Source organism: Eschrichtius robustus, chromosome 3 (assembly GCF_028021215.1).
Source record: "Eschrichtius robustus isolate mEscRob2 chromosome 3, mEscRob2.pri, whole genome shotgun sequence".
NCBI lineage: Eukaryota > Metazoa > Chordata > Mammalia > Artiodactyla > Eschrichtiidae > Eschrichtius > Eschrichtius robustus.
Window position 1 is genome coordinate 12,270,816 of NC_090826.1, and position 24,188 is coordinate 12,295,003.

At 38.9% G+C, this 24,188-nt stretch overlaps 1 protein-coding gene and 1 non-coding gene across 7 annotated transcripts in view; one reads left to right on the forward strand and one right to left on the reverse strand.

The window, feature by feature from the left end:
- DDI2 (DNA damage inducible 1 homolog 2) overlaps positions 1 to 24,188 on the forward strand; it is a 48,213-nt gene that overhangs the window by 12,489 nt on the left and 11,536 nt on the right. For 5 of the 6 annotated variants that reach the window (XM_068538951.1, XM_068538955.1, XM_068538949.1 and 2 more), the window contains 5 exons: positions 1,916 to 2,042; positions 5,163 to 5,290; positions 8,992 to 9,120; positions 19,536 to 19,639; positions 22,569 to 22,758. In XM_068538951.1, coding sequence (XP_068395052.1) covers positions 1,916 to 2,042; positions 5,163 to 5,290; positions 8,992 to 9,120; positions 19,536 to 19,639; positions 22,569 to 22,758 — 678 coding nt within the window. Of the gene's footprint in view, positions 1 to 1,915; positions 2,043 to 5,162; positions 5,291 to 8,991; positions 9,121 to 19,535; positions 19,640 to 22,568; positions 22,759 to 24,188 lie in introns of those variants that run through there. The other variant, XM_068538952.1, reaches the window with a different exon arrangement.
- Positions 20,946 to 21,049, reverse strand: LOC137763118 (U6 spliceosomal RNA). The gene has a single exon (XR_011073684.1). It is a non-coding gene; the product is annotated as a U6 spliceosomal RNA (small nuclear RNA).

Here is a 24,188-nt window from a genome sequence, read left to right on the forward strand (position 1 = left end):
CGTTTTCCTTTCCTTCCTTTTTTTTTTTTTTTTCCCTAATTATTTTAGCAGTGTATAACCCAGGTACAGATTTTTTTTTAATTGAAGTATAATTGATTTACAATATTGTGTTAGTTTCAGGTGTACAGCATAGTGATTCAGGGGGTTTTTTGTTTTTTTTGTGTGTGTGTGTGGTTTTTCTTTTTTTGCAGATAATATCTTGTAATGACCAGGTACTGATATTTTAACCTGTTTAGTTAGAACCTCAGTTAAAGAGAGTACCAGTTAACCAGCTGATGCCAGTTAAAATGATTTAGTTCCAGGAAAACAGGTCCAGTGCCATCAGCCTGTTTGGCAAAGTGCAACCCCTTTATTCTCATTCACCCTAAATTTAACAGTAGTGCGGTTGTCACCAGCAGTTTATTTGGGGCTATATTTTAGCCATTCTTGTATTTAACAGAACATTTGTTTTTAGTCATCTTTATGAATTAAGTTTTCTCTGTACATTTCTCCAGTTTTACTCCTGGGTTATGAAACCCTACTGATTAAATTTTAAAACATAACAGATACTTAATAACTTATTCCTCAATAACCATTTTTAAAATTTAGGTAATATTTACCTACAGAGAAATACTTAGATTTTAGGTATACAGTTCGTTGAATTTTGACAAACTAATGTAACCAGCACCCCAATCACAATATAGAACATTTCTTTCACTCCAGAAGGCTCCATTAGGTTCTCTTCTAGTCAGTTTCCTCCCCTTATAGGCTCCAGTATTCTGATACTTATAGGTTAGTTTTGCCTAGTTTTCATCTTCATGTAAATGGAATCATATAGTATGTCCTCCCTTGTGTCAGGCGTCTTTCACTCGGTGTTTTTTAGATTCATCCATGTTGTGTGTATTAGTTCATATGACCATTATTTTGGTTTCTTTAATGTCTTATGCAGCGTATCTAATTGCCAAAGACCATGATGATGGCACTTTTACATTTATACATTTGAATGTACTCACATTTACAAAATAGCAAATAAAGGAGGTTCTTGTAACATACATCCATCTTACAGCAAGCAATGTTTTCTCTTTGCTAATTTTCCTGCTTAGTATCCATCGGGTAATATAGACAGACTAACAGTAGTTTGCTTATAATTTATCTGCTTTAAGGCAGAGTGTGTTGTAAAGGAAACAAAAGTAGAAGAGGAAAAGAGGGGTAGTAGCGCTCTATTTTATTTCTAGGTAATAGGATAATAAGGGCAGTGGGGAGGGGAGGGGTAGCATCATTTATCTGCCACACTGATTTAAATTGAAAAGGCATCATCTCTGAGATGATGTCTGCAAATACATTATTTCTTTTTTATATATATATAAATTTATTTATTTATTTGTTTGTTTCTATTTTTGGCTATGTTGAGCCTTTGTTGCTGTGCGCGGGCTTTCTCTAGTTGCGGCGAGCAGGGGCTGCTTTTCGTTGTGGTGCACGGGCTTCTCACTGTGGTGGCTTCTCTTGTTGCGGAGAACGGGCTCTAGGTGCGCGGGCGTCATTAGTTGTGGCACGTGGACTCAGTAGTTGTGGCTCGCGGGCTCTAGAGCGCAGGCTCAGTAGTTGTGGTGCACGGGCTTAGCTGCTCCACGGCATGTGGGATCTTCCCGGACCGGGGCTCGAACCCGTGTCCCTTGCATGGGCAGGCGGATTCTTAACCACTGCGCCACCAGGGAAGCCCCAGCAAATACAGTATTTCTTTACACTAAATTTAGGTGAAGAAGTAATCTTTTCTTCAGAGAATAGAAAGTAAACGTAATTGCTCGTTTTAAATGATCTTTAGCCATCCTTTCTGCATCTCTTACAGTTGTATTTTGAGAAATTGTTCAGTGTGGAAAAATACTAATAAAGAATGAAAATATAATGGTTTTTAAGATTTTGCCCGCTGTTGTTGCAGAGAAATTTTCCAGGGTCCTGGTGGAGCAGCAGCAGGACCGAGCCCGGAGAGAGCAAGAGAGGATTCGTCTCTTTTCCGCGGACCCTTTTGATCTCGAAGCTCAGGCGAAGATAGAAGAAGATATAAGGTAATGACTCCTTTGCCCAAAGAGCAAGATTTAGAGAATCTGGAGTTCCCAAACTCCAGGTCATCTTGTATTTGTTGGGCATCTGCTTTGAGGTAGATTCCTTATTTTGCATCTGAGGTAGTAGCTTCGGTCTTCTAGTTTATTCTCTCCTCTTCCATTTTCCTTGCGTTTTGATTCAACGTTACAAAAATACAGCTACCTAACTTAATGACTTTCTAAAATTTTGATAAAGACTCCCTGACTAGCCCACAGCACATTATTAAGGCAACTCCAGGTAGATGACCCCAGGACTGAGCAGAAGCCCCCAGTTTGGTGAGACTACTAGGCTGGCTACTCACACTGATTGGACTCTCTTTCCTTAGACATAATGCATGAGCCCCGATTAAATCCAGGGCTGGGACATGACTGAATTAGAGAGAACTGTACAAAGAGGAGCCTTATAGTCCTAAGTCCGTTTTCCTTCCACAGTTCTTGTACTGGCCTCAGCAGATAAACTGACTGCAGGACTGGTTTCCAGCTCCAGATTCTCTAATGCTGTGGTTCTCACCTGGGGCAGCATTAAAGTCATATGAGAAGCTTTTAAAAATGCGGGTGCTCAGGCTTTACTCCCAAATCTGACGAATCAGAATCTTAAGGGGTGGGACTGCCCTGGTGGCGCAGTGGTTAAAAATCTGCCTGCCAACGCAAGGGACACGGGTTCAAGTCCTGGTCTGGGAAGATCCCACATGCCGCAGCGCAAATAAGCCCGTACGCCACAACTACTGAAGCCCGCACACCTAGAACCTGTGCTCCACAACAAGGGAAGCCCCCGCGATGAGACGCCCTCGCACCGCAGCGAAGAGTAGCCCCCGCTCGCCGCCACTAGAGAAAGCCCGCACACAGCAACGAAGACCCAACACAACCATAAATAGATAGATAGATAGATAGATAGATAAAATCTTAAGGGGTGGGGCCTAAGCAGGTACAAGGATGCTAGTGCCAGCCTTGGTCCCCTTACTAGTCACAAGCAAGAAGCTGTTCGGTCAGTCCCTTTGAATAAAAGAACAGTTGCTTTCCCCCATCCCAGATTCGGTTTATGGCTAATTGTGAAGGCCTTAGTATAACTAAGCACAGTAACTGTGAGGCTGCTCCTTTCAGGGGCCTGATCATCATCTTTGGTTACTTAAATGAAACCTAACTTGGTCATTTTATTACACTGTTAACTTGGAAGTCAAATAAAGGGTTTCTTATTTCTCTGAGTACATTTGAAATCAGAGAAATGTAAATACACCAGAATCAACTGATAGCCCTAAGCCGTTCACTTGTGTTCTTGTCTGTATAGTGTTCCCATTAATTGTATTGGATACTAATAACTATCTTTGAGAAACATCTCGCTAGTTAAATAAATGTACGCAGAGAAATGGGAAGATATTTGCGTTTTCTGAACTAGACCGCATCGCAGCTATAAGTGAGCCTGACATAACTCTCAAGAACAGTTGCATTCAAGCCAGGAAGCAGGAGGGGTGGGCGGGGCAGTGGGGAGGCGTCATAACCAAACCATGACACCAAGCTATTGCAAGAGAGGTGAAACGAGGCACATCCACAGGGCTCATGTTTCTTCCCAGGGGTGAGGTAGGGGAACTGGGACAATGCATGTGTTCTTTAAAAGGAGAAAACCTTGTGCCTGTAAAGTGACATAGAGCCCAGGGTAGCCAAAGTAACTGGTATTATTTCAGGTGCTTTTTTGCTGAAATGTATCTTGGTTGGAGTCAATGTAAGGCCAGGAGTGCACAACTAATTTTAGGTTATTTTTAAATTTAATAATGTGACCTAGGAGAAAAGCTGTGTAATTGTATAGAATGCCTATAGCAGTTTTATTTGGTATGCTACACCAGTGATTACACAGGGTACATGTACACTGAGGTATATAGTAGCTTGCATATTTGCCGGGCTAAATTAAACAAGTTTACCTTTGACTTTCTGAGAAATTTAATATTTTATTATAGACTGGCTGATAAAGCCATCAGTACAATTGAGCTAGAGTATTATTTCAGAAGGGACCGGCGCTACAGTTTACAATAGAGGTCAGCAGACTTTTTCCATAAGGAGCCAGGTAGTGAATATTTCAGGCTTTGCCGGTCGTGCAGTCTCTGTCAGTAGCACTCAGTTCTGCCAGTGCGGTGTGAAAGCAGCTATGTGAATGGTGTGGATGTGTTCCCATAAACAAACAGTGGGCTGTGGTTTGCCAGCCTCTGGCTTACAGCTGTAACTGATCCCACCTTGGACCCTGTTCTGTAATTGTCTCAGTCTTCAGCAAAGTTGCCTGACCCCAACCCTAGTTTAAATTAATGTTTGTAGTGTTTGATAATGTTTTTAGAAGAGTTGGGGAGGAAGACATGAGATGCTGGAGTAAGCTGGAACTCCGTTTTATGTGCTTTTCTCATGTAAGAATTAGAATCCATTCAATTTTGAAGAAATGTTTTGATGAACCAGGTGAACTATGACACATATGTGTGTGTATAGCTTTCTAAGTGACAGCCAGATAGTTAGATATTTTTGAGCATCTGCTCTTACCTTAGCATTGTGTACTAGATGCTTTATACCTCTCAGCGACCCTATGATAGAAATTATTGTTCCCATTTTACAGATTAGAAACTAATCTAATTTTTTACAGATTTGGAAATTAAGCAGCAGATGTAACACAAGCAGTTGAAACATCTGCATATTATATTTGCAAACTATTTTTAATGCAGTGGACATAGGAAATGTACCCAGATACCCAGTAAATCCTCAGTTTAAATTGGAGCATTGATGAAATTCTGATATTCTACAGGATAAAAAGGGTTGTGACCCTTACTCTCCAGAAGTTTGTTTTCCTGTTTCTGAGCTTGTAAAGGGAACATAATTGTTTTTACATGAAGGTGATTTGTATGCCTTTAGATTTTCTGCCAATTATGTATCTCACTTCCTCCTACTAAATCACATATTTCAGGATAGAGCACCAATTTCCATTTCCATGACTCAGCCGCTATAGTTGGAGCAAAAGATATGTACAGGTCTGTTTTTAATATTGTGACTTTGAAACAGATTGCTCTTCATGGAAATAATGCTTTTAGTGTGCCTGGTTTTGGTTTGTTACAGGCAACAGAACATTGAGGAAAACATGACAATAGCTATGGAAGAGGCTCCGGAAAGTTTTGGCCAAGTAGTGATGCTTTATATTAACTGCAAAGTGAATGGACATCCTGTGAAAGCCTTTGTTGACTCAGGTGATGTCTCCATCTTTTGTGTCTTTGTCTCTACATCCAACATTCTGACCTGACACAGGGAGAAGGGGAGACTGGTGTCTGTTAAAGATGGCAGTAGTCCTTTGGACAGCTGACTAACAAGCCCAGGGGTTATTGTTTCACTTGCCAATCTTTTCTTTGTAATAGGTTTTTCTTTAATTATTTCTTAACCAGTTTTGTATTTTGCAGTGTCTCCTTTATCTTCCTACCTCCCCTTAATTGGCATCCTAATTTCTAGGATACCTCTATAAGAAACAGGAGTAAATGGGTTTAGAATAAGGAGCTATAAGAAGGAGGTGTGTAGAGTAGAGGTCAAACATATTTCAGCTTGGTCTGCGTGCCAGCACTTTACCGGGAGCTGTGAGGAGTATAAGGGTGTATGGGGCATGGTTCTTGCCCTTAAAGAACTTAACAGCCAGGTCAGGAGACCAGAGTTCCCCACTTGAGCATTCAGATAATGCCTGTACTCACTGGCACCTTTGCTCTCAGTAACAACACTTTGCTCTTGAGTAAGACCACACAGAGCAGCACCATGTGAGTGTAATCGAGTGGTCTTGTGCCTTCATTCTAGGTATCTCTCTTGAGGCCATGAGATAGAGTGTGTTCCTAGAGAAGTAAAAACCCCTGCTCAAGTAGGTTTTCTTCCACTCGTTCATCCACAAATACCTGAGCACATGCTAGGTTTCAACTGTTAAAAGAGTTTGTGTCCTGGGCTTCCCTGGTGGCGCAGTGGTTAAGAATCCACCTGCCAATGCAGGGGACACGGGTTCGAGCCCTGGTCCGGGAAGATCCCACAAGTCGCGGAGCAACTAAGCCCATACGCCACAACTACTGAGCCTGTGCCCTAGAGCCCGTGAGCCACAACTACTGAAGCCCCCGCGCCTAGAGCCCGTGCTCCGCAACAAGAGAAGCCACCGCAATGAGAAGCCCACGCACCACAACAAAGAGTTGCCCCCGCTCGCTACAACTAGAGAAAGCCCACGCACGGCAATGAAGACCCAACGCAGCCAAAAATAAATAAATAAAATAAACTAAAAAAAAAAAGGAGTTTGTGTCCTGAGATGCCTATATTCCTGGGAGGAGTAAATCTGCTGATTATTTGCTGTTGAGTGCTATGTGCAGGACCTTGTGCTGAGTGCTTGGGGGTAAGACTGGAGCTTCATAGGGCTCCTATGAGTGAGAGAGAAATTCATAAGAGACCCTGATATAACACTCAGCATTTATTGAGCCCTTACTATGTGCCAAGCACCATGCTAGGTGCTTAGTATATCATCTTCAATTTTATTTAATCCTCAGACTATCCCTATGAGCTATGTTCTATTATCCCTGTTTTACAGATGAGGAAACTTAGATATAGAGGGGGGAAATCACTCTTCCAGGTATACAGAGTTCATGAACAGTAGACTTTGGATTCAGCCCCAGATCTGCCTGAAGCCAGAACTCTTAACCACTGTGCAAAAACCAGATGCGTGTTGGATGAACATGAAGACCACATTCTCACTCTGACTGGGTTGCTCAGGCGTGGCTTCTCCAAAGAGACGGCGTTTGAACTGAGCTGTCTCCATGGGCAGAGGATCGGGGCTTTGACCTGAGTCTTAAGAAGAGGCAGGAGAGCAGTGAAAGGGACCCTTCTCATCCTGCGTTTGCAGACTTTACACCAATAACTAGCTTATGAGGAGTGGAGTGAGGAAGGGGGAAAAAAAAGAATTGCCTTCCCAAATTCCCTTTTCCTTCATTATTTCTGGGCCTTCTTGACTCTTAACCTTCCTCAAATGCCAAGAGCTTTAAGTGCCCATAAAGTATAAGTTATCTGTGGGTAATATGAACAGGAAGTGTTGGAATTGAATGAGAGGAGAGATCAGTGGGAGAGGACAGTCAGCTGGGGAGGAGATGGGTCTTGAGCTGGGCCTTAAAAGCATAAGTAGAATTCAAAGAAAGTGAAAGTAGAGGAAGGGGCACTCTACAGGAGGGTCAGAGTGAGTAAGAGACAAAGGAGACACATTCCTCTGGGTAAAGTGGAAGGTTTAGAGCAGTCAGGCTGTAAGGCTGGTATCTAAGGCTGTTTGGGCTGCCACAACACCGTAGACCAGGTGGCTTATAAACAACACAGATTTATTTCTCGGTTCTGGAGGCTGAGAAGTCCAAGATCAAGATGCTGGCAGAGGGACTTCCCTGGCGGTCCAGCGGTTAAGACTCCACACTTCCAATGCAGGTGCGGGTTTGATCCCTGGTGGGGGGCTCCCTGCAGCGTGGCCCAAAAAAAAAGATGCTGGCAAATTGGGTACCTGATTCCTAGTTCATAGATGAACATCTCCCTGTGTCCTCACACGGTGGAAGGGGAGAGGGAGCTCTCTGGGGTCTCCTTTATAAAGGCACTAAATCCCATTCATGAGGGTTCCACACTCATGACCTAATTAATCACCTTCCAAAGGCCCCACTTCCTAATATCACATTGGGAATTAGGTTTCAACCTGAATTTTGGAGGGACACAAACATTCAGTCTATAGCAGCTGGAAATAGTTGGACCAGGGTGAGGTGGGATCTGAGGCTGTGGTGATGTGGGTTTGAAGATCTTGTAAACAGTAGGAACTGAGCAGATGAATAAGGGATCTGAAGAAGGTGGTATTTTAAGAAGATTGAAGGCAGTGGCAGTTCTGGAGTATTCTGTACCCCTAAGGATCAGAACTATTTCCTTGCTTTAAACTGTATATCCACAGAGAGGATTGGAAACCAGAGAAGTTGTCCACTAGCTAGAGGGATAGAGTGTGAGCCAGGTTAATTGCTATGGTTAGAAGAAGAAAGGTCAGAAATTGCCCAGAACTTATTAACAGGATTGGAACTGAGTTTGAGAGTTGGGAGAAGGCTATAAGAAGGGGGGTGGAAAGTGAACAGTTGCCTATGTTTTATGGTTGTAAGAAAAAGAATTCCATTGGCAAGGAGAGAAATCCAAAGTGAGAATTATTTGGGGAGAAAGAGTATTTATACCTATTGGCTTTCAGATAGACATGTCCAGACACACAGGAATGTGGAACTAGATTCTGTGGGAGAGATTAGGACCCTCGATAAAGATGAGAGAAGCATCTGTCTTCTGCACAGGCTGACTCCAGCTCTGTGGGTGAGTGTATGTAACCAGGAGAGAAAAGACCTTAGTGCCCTCTTCCTGATAGGAAAGAGGGTCTAATTGTTGGAGCAGAGAATGGAGAGTTCAGTTCTAGTTTTTTTGAGAGACTGCATGATGTATTTTTTAACTGGTAAATTAGAGTGTCCCAGAGTTTGAAATAAAAATAACTTGGTAAGATGTTTAGAGATACTCAGTGAAAACTGATCTGAGGGTGCAGTAGTGCTTAATTGAGTGTTTCCATCTGTAGACATAGTTTGACTTTTTGGAAATCCTTTCCACGTAGTTTTGCTGTTTTTTTAAAGTTTTAAAATATCATTTAATTATTACATTTAAACAATGTTATTTCCCTCAATGTGAAGTTTCTACACTGTGTTTCAGATTGCAATGTAAAACTGAAAGTTGAACTAAGTGTAGCAGGAAGCCCGCTAGGTAGGAATAATTGTACACAGACAGAAGCTTGAGAGTATACTTGCTTTCTGCCCTGTTCTTAGTGCTGCATTTTTTTATCTTCCCACACATGTGGATTTTGTCTTTGTTACCTGATGTTTCCCTCCACCTCCAGGTGCCCAGATGACTATTATGAGCCAAGCTTGTGCAGAAAGGTGTAATATAATGAGGCTGGTGGACCGTCGGTGGGCAGGGATCGCCAAAGGAGTGGGCACCCAGAAGATTATTGGAAGGGTACATCTAGGTGAGTGCAGGGCACTGGGAGTCTTTGTAGGGTAGTGGACTTTAAAAATTCCTTTTGGATAGGGGCGTCTGATCCAGCACGCTCAGTCCCTAGCAATTTTAAACCCTATAGTCTATCAGAGTTATAATGTAACATCGTTTAGCTGGTTACAAAAGAACACCAGTCCCCTATGTACCTCTGTTTCCTGCTCTTTAGAGATGATCCCTTTCCACTATTTTAGCTGATTTCTTGTGGTGCTTACCTCCATATTTCTTTTTTTTTTTTTTTTTTTTTTTTTTTGAAGATGAAACCCTTTTATAGGAACATATTTGCAAAATCATCAGAGTACACCCAGAACTGTCTGTAAATGACAAAAGACTTAAAAATGACCACGGTTAAAGATTTGATGAAAGTTCATAATAATGCAGTTGACAAGAAAATTAGTTATTTCTGAGATATACATTTTAAAGTAATAACTAGGATTATTACATATAACATTATACCAGAACATATAAGATTTTTAGAAATTTCATGTAATGTCTGAAACATTTATATTAACATATTTCCATACATATTTCCATACAAATATAAGATTTTTAGAAATTTCATGTAATGTCTGAAACATTTATATTAACATATTTCCATACATATTTCCATACAAATACAAATATAAGATTTTTAGAAATTTCATGTAATGTCTGAAACATTTATATTAACATATTTCCATACAAATAACCCAATAAAAGTTTAGTATTAGTTGTTTTGTTTGTTTTTTTATACTGCAGGTTCTTATTAGGCATCAATTTTATACACATCAGTGTATACATGTCAATCCCAATCGCCCAATTCAGCACACCACCATCCCCACCTCACCGCAGTTTTCCCCCCTTGGTGTCCATATGTCCATTCTCTACGTCTGTGTCTCAACTTCTGCCCTGCAAACTGGCTCATCTGTACCATTTTTCTAGGTTCCACATACATGCATTAATATACGATATTTGTTTTTCTCTTTCTGACTTACTTCACTCTGTATGACTGTCTCTAGATCCATCCACGTCTCAACAAATGACTCAGTTTCGTTCCTTTTTATGGCTGAGTAATATTCCATTGTATATATGTACCACAACTTCTTTATCCATTCGTCTGCTGATGGGCATTTAGGTTGCTTCCATGACCTGGCTATTGTAAATAGTGCTGCAATGAACATTCGGGTGCATGTGTCTTTTTGAATTACGGTTTTCTCTGGGTATATGCCCAGTAGTGGGATTGCTGGGTCATATGGTAATTCTATTTTTTGTTTTTTAAGGAGCCTCCATATTGTTCTCCATAGTGGCTGTATCAATTTACATTCCCACCAACAGTGCAAGAGGGTTCCCTTTTCTCCACACCCTCTCCAGCATTTGTTGTTCGTAGATTTTCTGATGATGCCCATTCTAACAGGAGTGAGGTGATACCTCATTGTAGTTTTGATTTGCATTTCTCTAATAATTAGTGATGTTGAGCATCTTTTCATGTGCTTCGTGGCCATCTGTATGTCTTCTTTGGAGAAATGTCTGTTTAGGTCTTCTGCCCATTTTTGGATTGGGGTGTTTGTTTCTTTGATATTGAGCTGAATGAGCTGTTTATATATTTTGGAGATTAATCCTTTGTCCGTTGATTCATTTGCAAATATTTTCTCCCATTCTGAGGGTTGTCTTTTGGTCTTGTTTATGGTTTCCTTTGCTGTGCAAAAGCTTTGAAGTTTCATTAGGTCCCACTTGTTTATTTTTGTTTTTATTTCCATTACTCTAGGAGGTGGATCAAAAAAGATCTTGCTGTGATTTATGTCAAAGAGTGTTCTTCCTATGTTTTCCTCTAAGAGTTTTATAGTGTCCAGTCTTATATTTAGGTCTCTAATCCATTTTGAGTTTATTTTTGTGTATGGTGTTAGGGAGTATTCTAATTTCATTCTTTTACATGTAGCTGTCCAGTTTTCCCAGCACCACTTATTGAAGAGACTGTCTTTTCTCCATTGTATATCTTTGCCTCCTTTGTCATAGATTAGTTGACCATAGGTGCGTGGGTTAATCTCTGGGCTTTCTATCTTGTTCCATTGATCTATGTTTCTGTTTTTGTGCCAGTACCATATTGTCTTGATTACTGTAGCTTTGTAGTAGAGTCTGAAGTCAGGGAGTCTGATTCCTCCAGCTCCATTTTTTTGCCTCAAGACTGCTTTGGCTATTCGGGGTCTTTTGTGTCTCCATACAAATTTTAAGATGATTTGTTCTAGCTCCGTAAAAAATGCCATTGGTAATTTGATAGGGATTGCATTGAACCTGTAGATTGCTTTGGGTAGTATACTCATTTTCACAATGTTGATTCTTCCAATCCAAGAACATGGTATATCTCTCCATCTGTTGGTATCATCTTTAATTTCTTTCATCAGTGTCTTATAGTTTTCTGCATACAGGTCTTTTGTCTCCCTAGGTAGGTTTATTCCTAAGTATTTTATTCTTTTTGTTGCAATGGTAAATGGGAGTGTTTCCATAATTTCTCTTTCAGATTTTTCATCATTAGTGTATAGGAATGCAAGAGATTTCTGTGCATTAATTTTGTATCCTGCAACTTTACCATATTCATTAATTAGCTCTAGCAGTTTTCTGGTGGCAGTTTTAGGATTCTCTATGTATAGTATCATGTCATCTGCAAACAGTGACAGTTTTCCTTCTTCTTTTCCAATTTGTATTCCTTTTATTTCTTTTTCTTCTCTGATTGCCGTGGCTAGGACTTCCAGAACTATGTTGAATAATAGTGGTGAGAGTGGACATCCTTGTCTCGTTCCTGATCTTAGAGGAAATGCTTTCAGTTTTTCACCATTGAGAATGATGTTTGCTGTGGGTTTGTCATATATGGCCTTTATTATGTTGAGGTAGGTTCCCTCTATGCCCACTTTCTGGAGAGTTTTTATCAGAAATGGGTGTTGAATTTTGTCAAAAGCTTTTTCTGCATCTATTGAGATGATCATATGGTTTTTCTTCTTCAATTTGTTAATATGGTGTATCACATTGACTGATTTGCGTATATTGAAGAATCCTTGCATCCCTGGGATAAATCCCACTTGATCGTGGTGTATGATCCTTTTAATGTGTTGTTGGATTCTGTTTGCTAGTATTTTGTTGAGGATTTTTGCATCTATATTCATCAGTGATATTGGTCTGTAATTTTCTTTTTTTGTAGTGTCTTTGTCTGGTTTTGGTATCAGGGTGACGGTGGCCTCATAGAATGAGTTTGGGAGTGTTCCTTCCTCTGCAATCTTTTGGAAGAGTTTGAGAAGGATGGGTGTTAGCTCTTCTCTAAATGTTTGATAGAATTCACCTGTGAAGCCATCTGGTCCTGGACTTTTGTTTGTTGGAAGATTTTTAATCACAGTTTCAATTTCATTACTTGTGATTGGTCTGTTCATATTTTCTATTTCTTCCTGATTCAGTCTTGGAAGGTTATACCTTTCTAAGAATTTGTCCATTTCTTCCAGGTTGTCCATTTTATTGGCATAAAGTTGCTTGTAGTAGTCTCTTAGGATGCTTTGTATTTCTGCGGCGTCTGTTGTAACTTCTCCTTTTTCATTTCTGATTTTATTGATTTGAGTCCTCTCCCTCTTTTTCTTGATGAGTCTGGCTAATGGCTTATCAATTTTGTTTATCTTCTCAAAGAACCAACTTTTAGTTTTATTGATCTTTGCAATTGTTTTCTTTGTTTCTATTTCATTTATTTCTGCTCTGATCTTTATGATTTCTTTCCTTCTGCTAACTTTGGGTTTTGTTTGTTCTTCTTTCTCTAGTTTCTTTAGGTGTAAGGTTAGATTGTTTACTTGAGATTTTTCTTGTTTCTTTAGGTAGGCTTGTATAGCTATAAACTTCCCTCTTAGAGCCGCTTTTGCTGCATCCCATAGGTTTTGGGTCGTCGTGTTTTCATTGTCATTTGTCTCTAGGTATTTTTTGATTTCCTCTTTGATTTCTTCAGTGATCTCTTGGTTATTTAGTAACGTATTGTTTAGCCTCCATGTGTTTGTCTTTTTTACGTTTTTTTCCCTGTAATTCATTTCTAATCTCATAGCGTTGTGGTCAGAAAAGATGCTTGATATGATTTCAATTTTCTTAAATTTACTGAGGCTTGATTTGTGACCCAAGATGTGATCTATCCTGGAGAATGTTCCGTGCGCACTTGAGAAGAACGTGTAATCTGCTGTTTTTGGATGGAATGTCCTATATATATCAATTAAATCTATCTGGTCTGTTGTGTCATTTAAAGCTTCTGTTTCCTTATTCATTTTCATTTTGGATGATCTGTCCATTGGTGTAAGTGAAGTGTTAAAGTCCCCCACTATTATTGTGTTACTGTCGATTTCCTCTTTTATAGCTGTTAGCAGTTGCCTTATGTATTGAGGTGCTCCTATGTTGGGTGCATATATATTTATAATTGTTATATCTTCTTCTTGGATTGATCCCTGGATCATTATGTAGTGTCCTTCCTTGTCTCTTGTAACATTCTTTATTTTAAAGTCTATTTTATCTGATATGAGTATAGCTACTCCAGCTTTCTTTTGATTTCCATTTGCATGGAATATCTTTTTCCATCCCCTCACTTTCAGTCTGTATGTGTCCCTAGGTCTAAAGTGAGTCTCTTGTAGACAGCATATATATGGGTCTTGTTTTTGTATCCATTCAGCCAGTCTATGTCTTTTGGTTGGGGCATTTAATCCATTCACGTTTAAGGTAATTATCGATATGTATGTTCCTGTGACCATTTTCTTAATTGTTTTGGGTTTGTTTTTGTAGGTCCTTTTCTTCTCTTGTGTTTCCCACTTAGAGAAGTTCCTTTAGCATTTGTTGTAGAGCTGGTTTGGTGGTGCTGAATTCTCTTAGCTTTTGCTTGTCTGTAAAGCTTTTGATTTCTCCATCAAATCTAAATGAGATCCTTGCCGGGTAGAGTAATCTTGGTTGTAGGTTCTTCCCTTTCATCACTTTAAGTATATCATGTCACTCCCTTCTGGCTTGCAGAGCTTCTGCTGAGAAATCAGCTGTTAACCTTATGGGAGTTCCCTTGTATGTTATTTGTCGTTTTTCCCTTGCTGCTTTCAATAATTTTTCTTTGTCTTTAATTTTTGCCACTTTGATTACTATGTGTCTCGGCGTGTTTCTCCTTGGGTTTATTCTGTATGGGACTCTGCGCTTCCTGGACTTGGGTGGCTATTTCCTTTCCCATGTTAGGGAAGTTTTCGACTATAATCTCTTCAAATATTTTCTCTGGTCCTTTCTCTCTCTCTTCTCCTTCTGGGACCCCTATCATGCGAATGTTGTTGCGTTTAATGTTGTCCCAGAGGTCTCTTAGGCTGTCTTCATTTCTTTTCATTCTTTTTTCTTTAGTCTGTTCCGCAGCAGTGAATTCCACCATTCTGTCTTCCAGGTCACTTATCCGTTCTTCTGCCTCAGTTATTCTGCTATTGATTCCTTCTAGTGTAGTTTTCATTTCAGTTATTGTATTGGTCATCTCTGTTTGTTTGTTCTTTAATTCTTCTAGGTCTTTGTTAATCATTTCTTGCATCTTCTCAATCTTTGCCTCCATTCTTATTCCGAGGTCCTGGATCATCTTCACTATCATTATTCTGAATTCTTTTTCTGGAAGGTTGCCTATCTCCACTTCATTTGGTTGTTTTTCTGGGGTTTTTTCTTGTTCCTTCATCTGGTACATAGCCCTCTGCCTTTTCATCTTGTCTATCTTTCTGTAACTGTGGTTTTTGGTCCACAGGCTGCAGGATTGTAGTTTTTCTTGCTTCTCTTACCTCCATATTTCTAAGTAACACATTTATAGTGCTATTTACTGACAGGACTATGTAAATACTGTTGAGAGCTGAGCCATCTAATTGAAAAAGATTATTTTTCCTTTCATGTCTAGTATTTTTTCTCGAAATTTTTGTCTTTTGTATGTGTGTGTCATTCGGTGTTTTGGTTGTTACTCATCCCTAAACACTTACCTAGTGTGTAAATCTCCCTTATACACGTCATCCTATTGAAGATGCTTCTTCCAGCCGGGACTAGGGGTTCAAGGCTGCTTCATAGCTGCTGTTTTGGAATCTGGGTCCTGAAGGGTGCCTTTCACTTCCATCTTACGTTGGATGATACGGATCCCATACTTTTTTCTTTTTTTTGCACTCCTTGGTTTATTAGAGTACATCTTCCAGTAACTTTCTGAGAAGAAGTGCACAGGAGTAAATTGAGTCCTTAAATATCAGAACACGTCTTTTTTTCCAACATTCTACCCATCTGACTATGTTGGAAATCACTTTCCGTCATGATTTTTGTCAGCGTGGCTTTGGAGAAGCTGGCCGCTATTCTGACTCTTGATCTTCTATGTGTCAGATTTCTTTTCCCTTTCTGAAGCTTATAGATCTTCTCTTTGACCTCAGTGTTTTAAAATTTCACAATGATGTACTTGGGTGTAGTAGATCTCTTTTCATCTACTGTGCTAGATACCTTTCAGTCTGGAAAAATGGTTCTGATAATGATTTCCTCCCCTCTGCGATGTCTGTTATTCAGGTAGGATAATCTACTATCATGGACTTGTCCTCTAGTTTTATTTTCTTTCTCTTTCTTTCATTGTGTTTTGGGAGGTTCTTAACGAGATTTCCTCAACTTTGTCTTCTAACCTTTCTTTTCTGTTTGGTACAGTTTTCTTTCATGTTAGATGGTTTTTCTCAAGTGTCTGGTGATCCTTGGCGTCTGCTCATATTTGAAGAGTGGGACACCAAAAGGCTATTTGGAAGATTAGTTGGGTGGGCAGCCATGCTGATTGTGGGTGATCTGGAAGTTGGGACAGAGAAAAAAGCTAGAGTCTCAGTAAGCTTCCATTTAACCCCTCTAGTTTTCAGTTTGGTGCTTGTTGTTGTATCTCTGTCTTCCTTCATGCCCACCTCTCTTACTAGAGCCTCTGTTTCAGCCTCTTGAGAAAATAAACCTCTTGTCTACTGTTGGGGTGAGGCGCTAGTCACCTGGCTGAGCAGAGTGCAGGAGAGGAGCCCCGAGGTCCAATTGTGCCTCCGTAGACCTTTAACCAGTGCTCCTGCTTTGGGCTCACTCCACCCCTGCGTGCAGAGGTACTTGTTTCAGCGAGCTCATCAGCCTCTTGGGAGTTCTGTGATGTTAAAAAGGGTTGCTGCTTAGTTTTCCTTATTGTCATCTGCTTTCTAGTTCCAAAACTGTGTTTCAGTTATCTCTTCCATTATTTTTGGCCTTAGTAATCTGTACATTTTAGAAGAAAAACGACTTTTTATTGTGCTTTTTTTAGGAGTAAGTTAGGTTAAATACATGTGTTCAGTCCTTCGTCTTTAATCAGAATTGTTCTTTTCTTTGTTTTTTTCTTTCATTATCCATTTAATTAGTTGCTCATTGTAGAGACTTTTGAAAGTATAGAAATGTGAAAAGAAGCAAAAATGATTCTTTTAGGTGAGAATCAATCAGTAGTAGCATTTGGACATATCTCTTTCTGGCATTGTTTTCTTATAAAAGGTGATCATATAATACTATATAGAATTTTTATACTTTGCTTTAAGAAAAAGTAAGAGCATTTTCCAATTGCCATTATAAATTTCATAAGCATCACTTAAATAAATGCATAGCATTCTGTTGTATGGGTTTAATGGTCAACCTTTGGGATATATTTTTCTGTCAATATTTTGTCATTGTAACATGGAAGTGCATTTTTGTGTAGTTTTGTGCAAACTGATTTTTTTTTTCCTTAGTTAAAATTCCCATAAGTGAACCTACTAAATCCAAGATTATGAATACTCTTCAAGGCTCTTGATATTGTTAACTGGTACCAATCTAGTTTCTCCAGCACTGATTGAACATTCACCTTAATTTCCTTATACAATCAAGTATTTTTAGTTTTATCCCTTTAATTTGCAGATAAAAAAGTGGTTTTTTTACTGTAAATTACTTTTCTTTCATTGCAAGTGGTAGTTTTTCTACCTGTTTTCCTCTTCATATCTGTTTCATTTTTCCTGTTTTAATACATTTGTCTATTATTAGAAGTCTCCGTGTTTTCTATTATTGATTTCTATAGAATAAGGATAGTTTAAATACCTTACCTCTTATGTACTTTCTTACACACAGTAGGACTGAAATTGGGTAAGAATACCACAAACCAGTTGCTTCAGAGTCTGAGTTCTTAGATTTCTCATGGTTTTTAGTGAGAAGATAATAGGAGACAAAAAATACCAATCCCTTGTGTCCTTCTTTTGGTTGCACAAGTTGTACCATTTTGCAACTTTGGCTATGATAGGTATCAAGAAAACCTTATAACAATAAGGGTAGTCTAAGTAAAGGAGAGCTACACCATGGATAGGAAGTTTCAGTATGTTGGAGGTGGTAGTTCTCCCACATTCGTCAACAGAGTCGTTGTAATACATTTAAAACCCCAATAAATTGTTTTGTTTTGTTTTGTTTGTGAGACTTGATGTGTTAATTTTAAATTTTATGTAGGCCCTTTATGGCAGGAGTAGTCAAGATACTCTGGAATAACTTCCCCTTCTAGATAATATCAAGACCAAAGGACTAGAACAGAAGCAGACCCATGCTTAACATGAACCTTGATAAATGAGAGGGGAAATCTTATGGAGCAGTGGGAAAGTTTCAGGAAATGTGCTAGGACAATTGGGTATCCATGTGGAAAAAATAAATTGGAAATTGGACCCTGTCTCACATCACACACAAAAGTCAATTCAAGGTTGATTAAAGGCCTGGATGTGCAAGGCAAAGTCAGAGCTTTTAGAAGAAAATATAGGAGAATGTCTTGTGTAGGGAAGGGGTTCTTTAAAAGATACGAAGGAAATTATTTGATAAATACAGCCGATTAAGATTAAGAACTTTTCATCAAACACATCTTAAAGAAAGTGAACAAACACAAACTAAGAAAGAACTTAGTAACATGTATAACTAATAAAGGATTCATATTTAGAATATATATGTATTCTGTGTGTTTGTGTATCCTCCAACTCAGTAAGCAAAACTGGTATATAAAAAAATTGCAGAAACATTTGAACAAGCACTTTAAGAGGAAACTCAAATGGTTAATAAGTGTGTGAAAAATTGCTTTATCTCATTAATCAGGGAAATAGAGAATTACTTGCCAGATTTTAAATCTAGTAATATTGAGTGTTGGGAGAATGTGGAACAATGGGAACTTTCCAAAAACCCCTGGAAAAAAAAAAAACAAAAACCCTGGAAACATTTTGGAAAATAATTCAGCATCAAGTAGAGCTGAGCTAATATCCCCTAGAACCCTGTGTGTTTTTAGAGTATACCTTAGAGAAACTCACGGCACACCAGGAGACAAGTGCAAGAATGCTCACGTTAGCATTGCTTACAACGGCAGAAACTGGAAGCAACCCAAAAGTCCCATAGCAGCAGAATGGATAAATAAATCAGTGGTGGTGTCCTAGACATTATAGTACTTACTCTTAGGGGTGGTATAAATGAAAGAAATATAGTCACGTGCACCCACAGGAATAAAATATCTCAAAATATCTTTTGGGTAAAAGAAGCAAGTCATAGTTCAAAACCACAAAACTAACCAAAATGTTGCTTAGAAATCATAGAAAAATGGTAAGAACTCTAAGAAAAGATGGGAATGATTAACATAAAAACCAAGATAGTTGGGAGGGTTGGAGGAGGCAAAGAATAAGCTATGATCAGTAGGACATACAGGAAACTTCTTAGTTTTCTGTTTCTTAACCTGGGAAATAGATGCATGGGTATTTGTTTTATTATGCTTTATACTATATATGTACAGTATATATATATATATATATATATATATATATATTTCATATACTTTTCTGCTCATAAGACATAGTTAATGACAAAGTCTTTTTTTTAAAAAACATCTTACATATGAAATAAGAGGAGTAATTGAGGAAAGCGGCAAGGCAGGAGACTTCAAGCAAAGAAACTTGGTTATAACAGGCAGTAATAAACAGTTTACTTCTTGGAGCTTAATTTAAAAGGTTTAAAGTGTACTGATTTTATTTTCCTTTTAGAAAGCCTTTTGTAAGTGTACAGGAAGCAGGTGGTTAATATTGGAGGAATTGGTCTTGGTCTTTTTTTCTTCTTTTTTTTTTTTTTAAATTCTTAATGCCAGCTTTCCTCACCAGCTGAGCATGTATCATATATCAAGCCAGGTCTTGTGGGCAGTAGTTCTACCCAATCCACTTTATGAGCTGGTGCCTTCATTGGCTTTTAACCTGATTATTGGTCTTATTGGATTTTCATACTTCACTCACTTGTTTGCATGCTTTGGCTTGACTTTGACTGATTGCAGGAAGAAAGACACAGAATGATAGATACATTTCCAGACCTTCCCTGGAAAAATCAGTAACCTCTTCCTTTCTTCATGTGCTTTAGCTCAGGTTCAAATTGAAGGAGATTTCCTGGCGTGTTCCTTCTCTATACTTGAGGAACAGCCCATGGACATGCTTTTGGGACTGGACATGCTGAAACGGCATCAGGTAATTAAGAGCTTCACTTTCTTTTTGTGTTGGCTTTTTGTGTGTTAAATGGTTATTCCATCATGGCTGTATATACTGCAAAACTAAGAAGCATGACTTCAAACCTGGAAAGGTCCTTAATTGGTGATGTTGTCATATACAAGGTTTGAAATTCTGTATCAGTAGAAATAGAACCTTTTTGTGAAATCGTTCTGAATCTGTTGAATCTTGCCATCTGTTTTGAGACTATAATGGACAATTTGGTTCCCTTGTGTAATTTTTAGTTTCTGATTAGAACTCAAGTAATTTTTTTAAAACAATTTTTAAAAAATATTTATTTATTTGGCTGCTCTGGGTCTTCGTTGTGGCATGTGGGATCTTCGCTGCCAAGTGCGGGATCTTTTGATTGTGGCATGCGGGCTCTTAGTTGTGGCATGCGGGATCTGGTTCCCAGATCAGGGATTGAACCCAGGCCCCCTGCATTGGGAGTGCAGAGTCTTAACCACTGGACCACCAGGGAAGTGCCTCAAGTAATTTTTTGATGGGTTTGTAGGGAGATGTACATAATACACAATGATGATTTTACTGCGAGCCTAAGTTTAGTAAATCCTTAGTAGCTGGTCAAACAATACTTGGGGAGAAGAGCTTCGAGATTAAGGAAAAAGGTGTACATAAGATGTTGGGAATGGAAATGTTTATTTAGTACAGGGAGAATGATTTATAAATATTTTCATTTGCAGTGATTTTTATATTTCCATTCTGAAGCCTAATAATTTGTTTAAAGATAAACTTCACTCATTGAAGAAGCAATTATTGTGCTCTTGGGTAGTAAAAATTTTCCCAACACGGTTTCATATCTAGTCAACATTTTTATGTCACTAATATTCTTTTTTTTCTTTTTTTTAAATTGGAGTATAGTTGATTTACTACAATGTTGTGTTAGTTTCAGCTGTCTACTCTTTTTTAGATTCTCTTCCCATATGGGTCATTACAGACTATTGAATAGAATTCCCTGTGCTATACAGTAGGTTCTTATTAGTTATCTATCTTATCGATATATATATAGTAGTGTGTATATGTCAATCCCAATCTCCCAATTTATCCCTCCCACCCTTGGAAACCATGAGTTTGTTTTCTACATCTGTGACTCAGTTTCTGTTTTGTAAATAGGTTCATTTGTACCATTTTTTTTAGATTCCACATATACGCAATATTCATATATTTGTTTTTCTCCGTCTGACTTACTTCACTCAGTATGACAATCCCTAGGTCCATCCACATCACTGAAAATGGCAGTATTTCGTTCTTTTTTATGGCTGAGTAATATAAAAATATGGAACACTTCACGAATTTGCGTGTCATCCTTGCGCAGGGGCCATGCTAATCTCTGCATCGTTTCAGTTTTAGTATATGTGCTTCCTAAGCAAGCACACTAATACTCTTTTTTAAATGTTTAATGTTAAATTCCCATTGAAATATATTGCATTGATATTCAAATCCAGGTGCATAGTTTTAAGTAGAAGGAATGAGCGAATGCACATATAAATAAAACCTGATTTATTAACTTGTTGCTAATCTCTTCCTATTTATTTATTTATTTATCGCTATTTTTAAGTCATGGTATAGACTAGCAGTCTCCAGCTTTACGGATTCAAAATATATGTGTGTAACTGTCCTATATTAAGTAATTATAAAAATATACTGAAAAAGAGGATAGCATAAGTATGAAATACAGAATACTTTTGTAGAGCTCGTCTTGTCCATATATCACTTTTGAGACCATTGGCATAGACTTTAAATATAAGCTGTACTTTATACACTAAGCAAAAAGCAAAAATGTAGACCTATATAAATGGTATGTCTCAGTTTTAGTTTTTAAAAAGTCACTGATATGTTTCTAAAAGGTGTGGCTGCTGATTATGGCGTGCAGTTTTCCAAATTTTGTACAATGAATATGTATTGCATTTGAATTCAGACATGAACAATTGCTGTGTTTGACAAAGAAGTGTAAACTGTATCCCATAAAGATCATTCTGCTATACAATTTAAATATTTAAAAAGATTCTAGGGGGCTTCCCTAGTGGCACAGTGGTTAAGAATCCACCTGCCAATGCAGGTGACCTGGGTTCGAGCCCTGGTCCGGGAAGATCCCACATGCTGCGTAGCAGCTAAGCCCATGAGCCACAACTACTGAGCCCGTGCACCACAACTACTGAACCCATGTGCCACAACTACTGAAGCTCACGAGGCTAGAGCCTGAGCTCCACAACAAGAGAAGCCACCGCAATGAGAAGCCCATGCACCGCAACGAACAGTAGCCTCCACTCACCACAACTAGAGAAAGACGCGCACAGCAACGAAGACCCAATGCAGCCAAAAATAAGTAAATAAATTTATTTAAAAAAAAAAATGATTCTAGGGCTTCCCTGGTGGCACAATGGTTAAGAATCCACCTGCCAATTCAGGGGACACAGGTTCAAGCCCTGGTCCAGGAAGATCTCACATGCCGCGGAGCAACTAAGCCTGTGCGCCACAGCTACTGAGCCTGCGCTCTAGAGCCCTCGCGCCACAACTACTGAGCCCACGTGCCACAACTACTGGAGCCCATGCTCCGCAACAAGAGAAGCCACCGCAATGAGAAAGAAGCCCATGCACCGCAACGAAGAGCAGCCCCTGCTTGCCGCAACTAGAGAAAAGTCAGTGCGCAGCAACGAAGACCCAGTGCAGCCAAAAACAAATAAATAAATTAAATTAAATATATATATATAGATATAGATTCTAAATTAACAATGTCACACAGCTTAAAGTTTAAATACTTTTAGATAAAATTGGTTTTCTGAGGCATCTCTGTCAGTGTTGCTCTTTGTGAATGGAGTTTTAAATTCAAGATCATAATTTTCCTGCATCGTGTTCTATCTGCTATCATCAGTGTTTGGTTTCTTTTTCTAAGTGTTCCATTGACCTCAAGAAAAATGTACTCGTGATCGGCACCACAGGCTCAAAGACCACCTTCCTTCCTGAGGGGGAGTTACCAGAGTGTGCCCGGTTGGCATATGGGGCCGGGCGAGAGGAAGTACGGCCAGAGGAGATTGCAGACCAAGAATTAGCAGAAGCCCTTCAAAAATCTGTAGAGGATGCAGGTATTTGGAGTGGCGAAGCTCTTAAATAATACTCGTTATTGGTGGGTGAGCCAGGGAAGTTGGAGCTTCAGAGGGGAATAGGGACCTTTCCAGTCGTAATCAGTCTCATCGTCCTGTTGTAGGTATGTTCCTTGTCTTCTTACTGCCTCCTCCCATCTCTAAATACAGTACAGAAAAACTCCCGTGTTTCAATAGATCCAGAAATAGCAATCCATTGCTGTGTCCAAGATAGAGTGGGGAGTTCTTTGCTTAGGCACATTTTGGTAGGATTCCTAAAGAATCTTGTGTTTTTTTTTCTTGAAGAAAATTATAACAGTAAGCAGAAACTTCCTTTTGAGTTCAACATTTCCTGGAAATTTTCTTGTTCTTTTCTTAGGCCCATTTATTTTGGAGGATGACATTGTGTCTGTGACTTAGCAGCACTAAGCTTTTTAATACCTACTGAAAGTGCTGCCACCGAAATGAAGCTACCTAATACTTTTTTTTCCTAAGTCTCAGTTGTTGTAGCTTCTTTAATTCTAAAGATCAAACCAAGTTTTCTGGGTAAAATGGAGGGACACAGTTATGCCGAAATCCCACTTCTGTGGATAAATTTTCCCCATCTGTTACAGAACAGTGACTCTGGAATATATTTTCTAGAAGCTAAAGAGAATTAACTTTTAAGTTTGAGTTATTTTAAAGTCTTGAGCTGTAATTCTTCATTAGTGACTAATATCACACATTGCATTTGCTGATATAGTAAAATGTATTAGAGCTACAAGTTCAGGGAGTAGCTTTCTCCTAAGGACAAAAAAGATAAGAGCTTTAACAATAAGCAGCCAGATTTTGCCAGTGTGTATCACCAGAGAACATCCAGTGGTCTAGCCTTGAGACTTTTTAGAATGAGCGTGAGTAGCAGATGGAGTTTCCAAGCTGGCTTTGTTCAGAATCTGCTCCACCACCACCCTTTTGGCTCAGTTTTACATATGAAGTACAGTTTGGGTTGTGATTTAAGTATTTGGTAGGAAGGGGAGAATTTTGAACAACCAGACAGAGAAAGACTAATAAATTAATAGTTTTAACCTTACCCACAAGGCAAGCTTGAATGAGTTTTACATATCTACTTAGAAGGTTTTACTTTTTGTTTTGTTTTGTTTAGTAACTTGTTAGCTTAGTCATAATACTATACATTAGTAAAATGAGGATATGTTATCATTTTGTGAAACCTCTATTGTTCCCACCACAGTTCTGGTGCTTTTACTGGAGAAACACTAGCTGACGGTAGCAGTGCTTTATAACCTACTAACGGTTACCCTCTTTGAGTAATTACTTTCTTTTAATAAAAAGTTGAAGAGATTAAAATAGAAACCACAGATGTTTTCAGCCATAGTGAAGGGGGCGTACCAGTTTTAAAGGATTAAAAGGAAGTGGCTCTTTACCCATGTGACCTT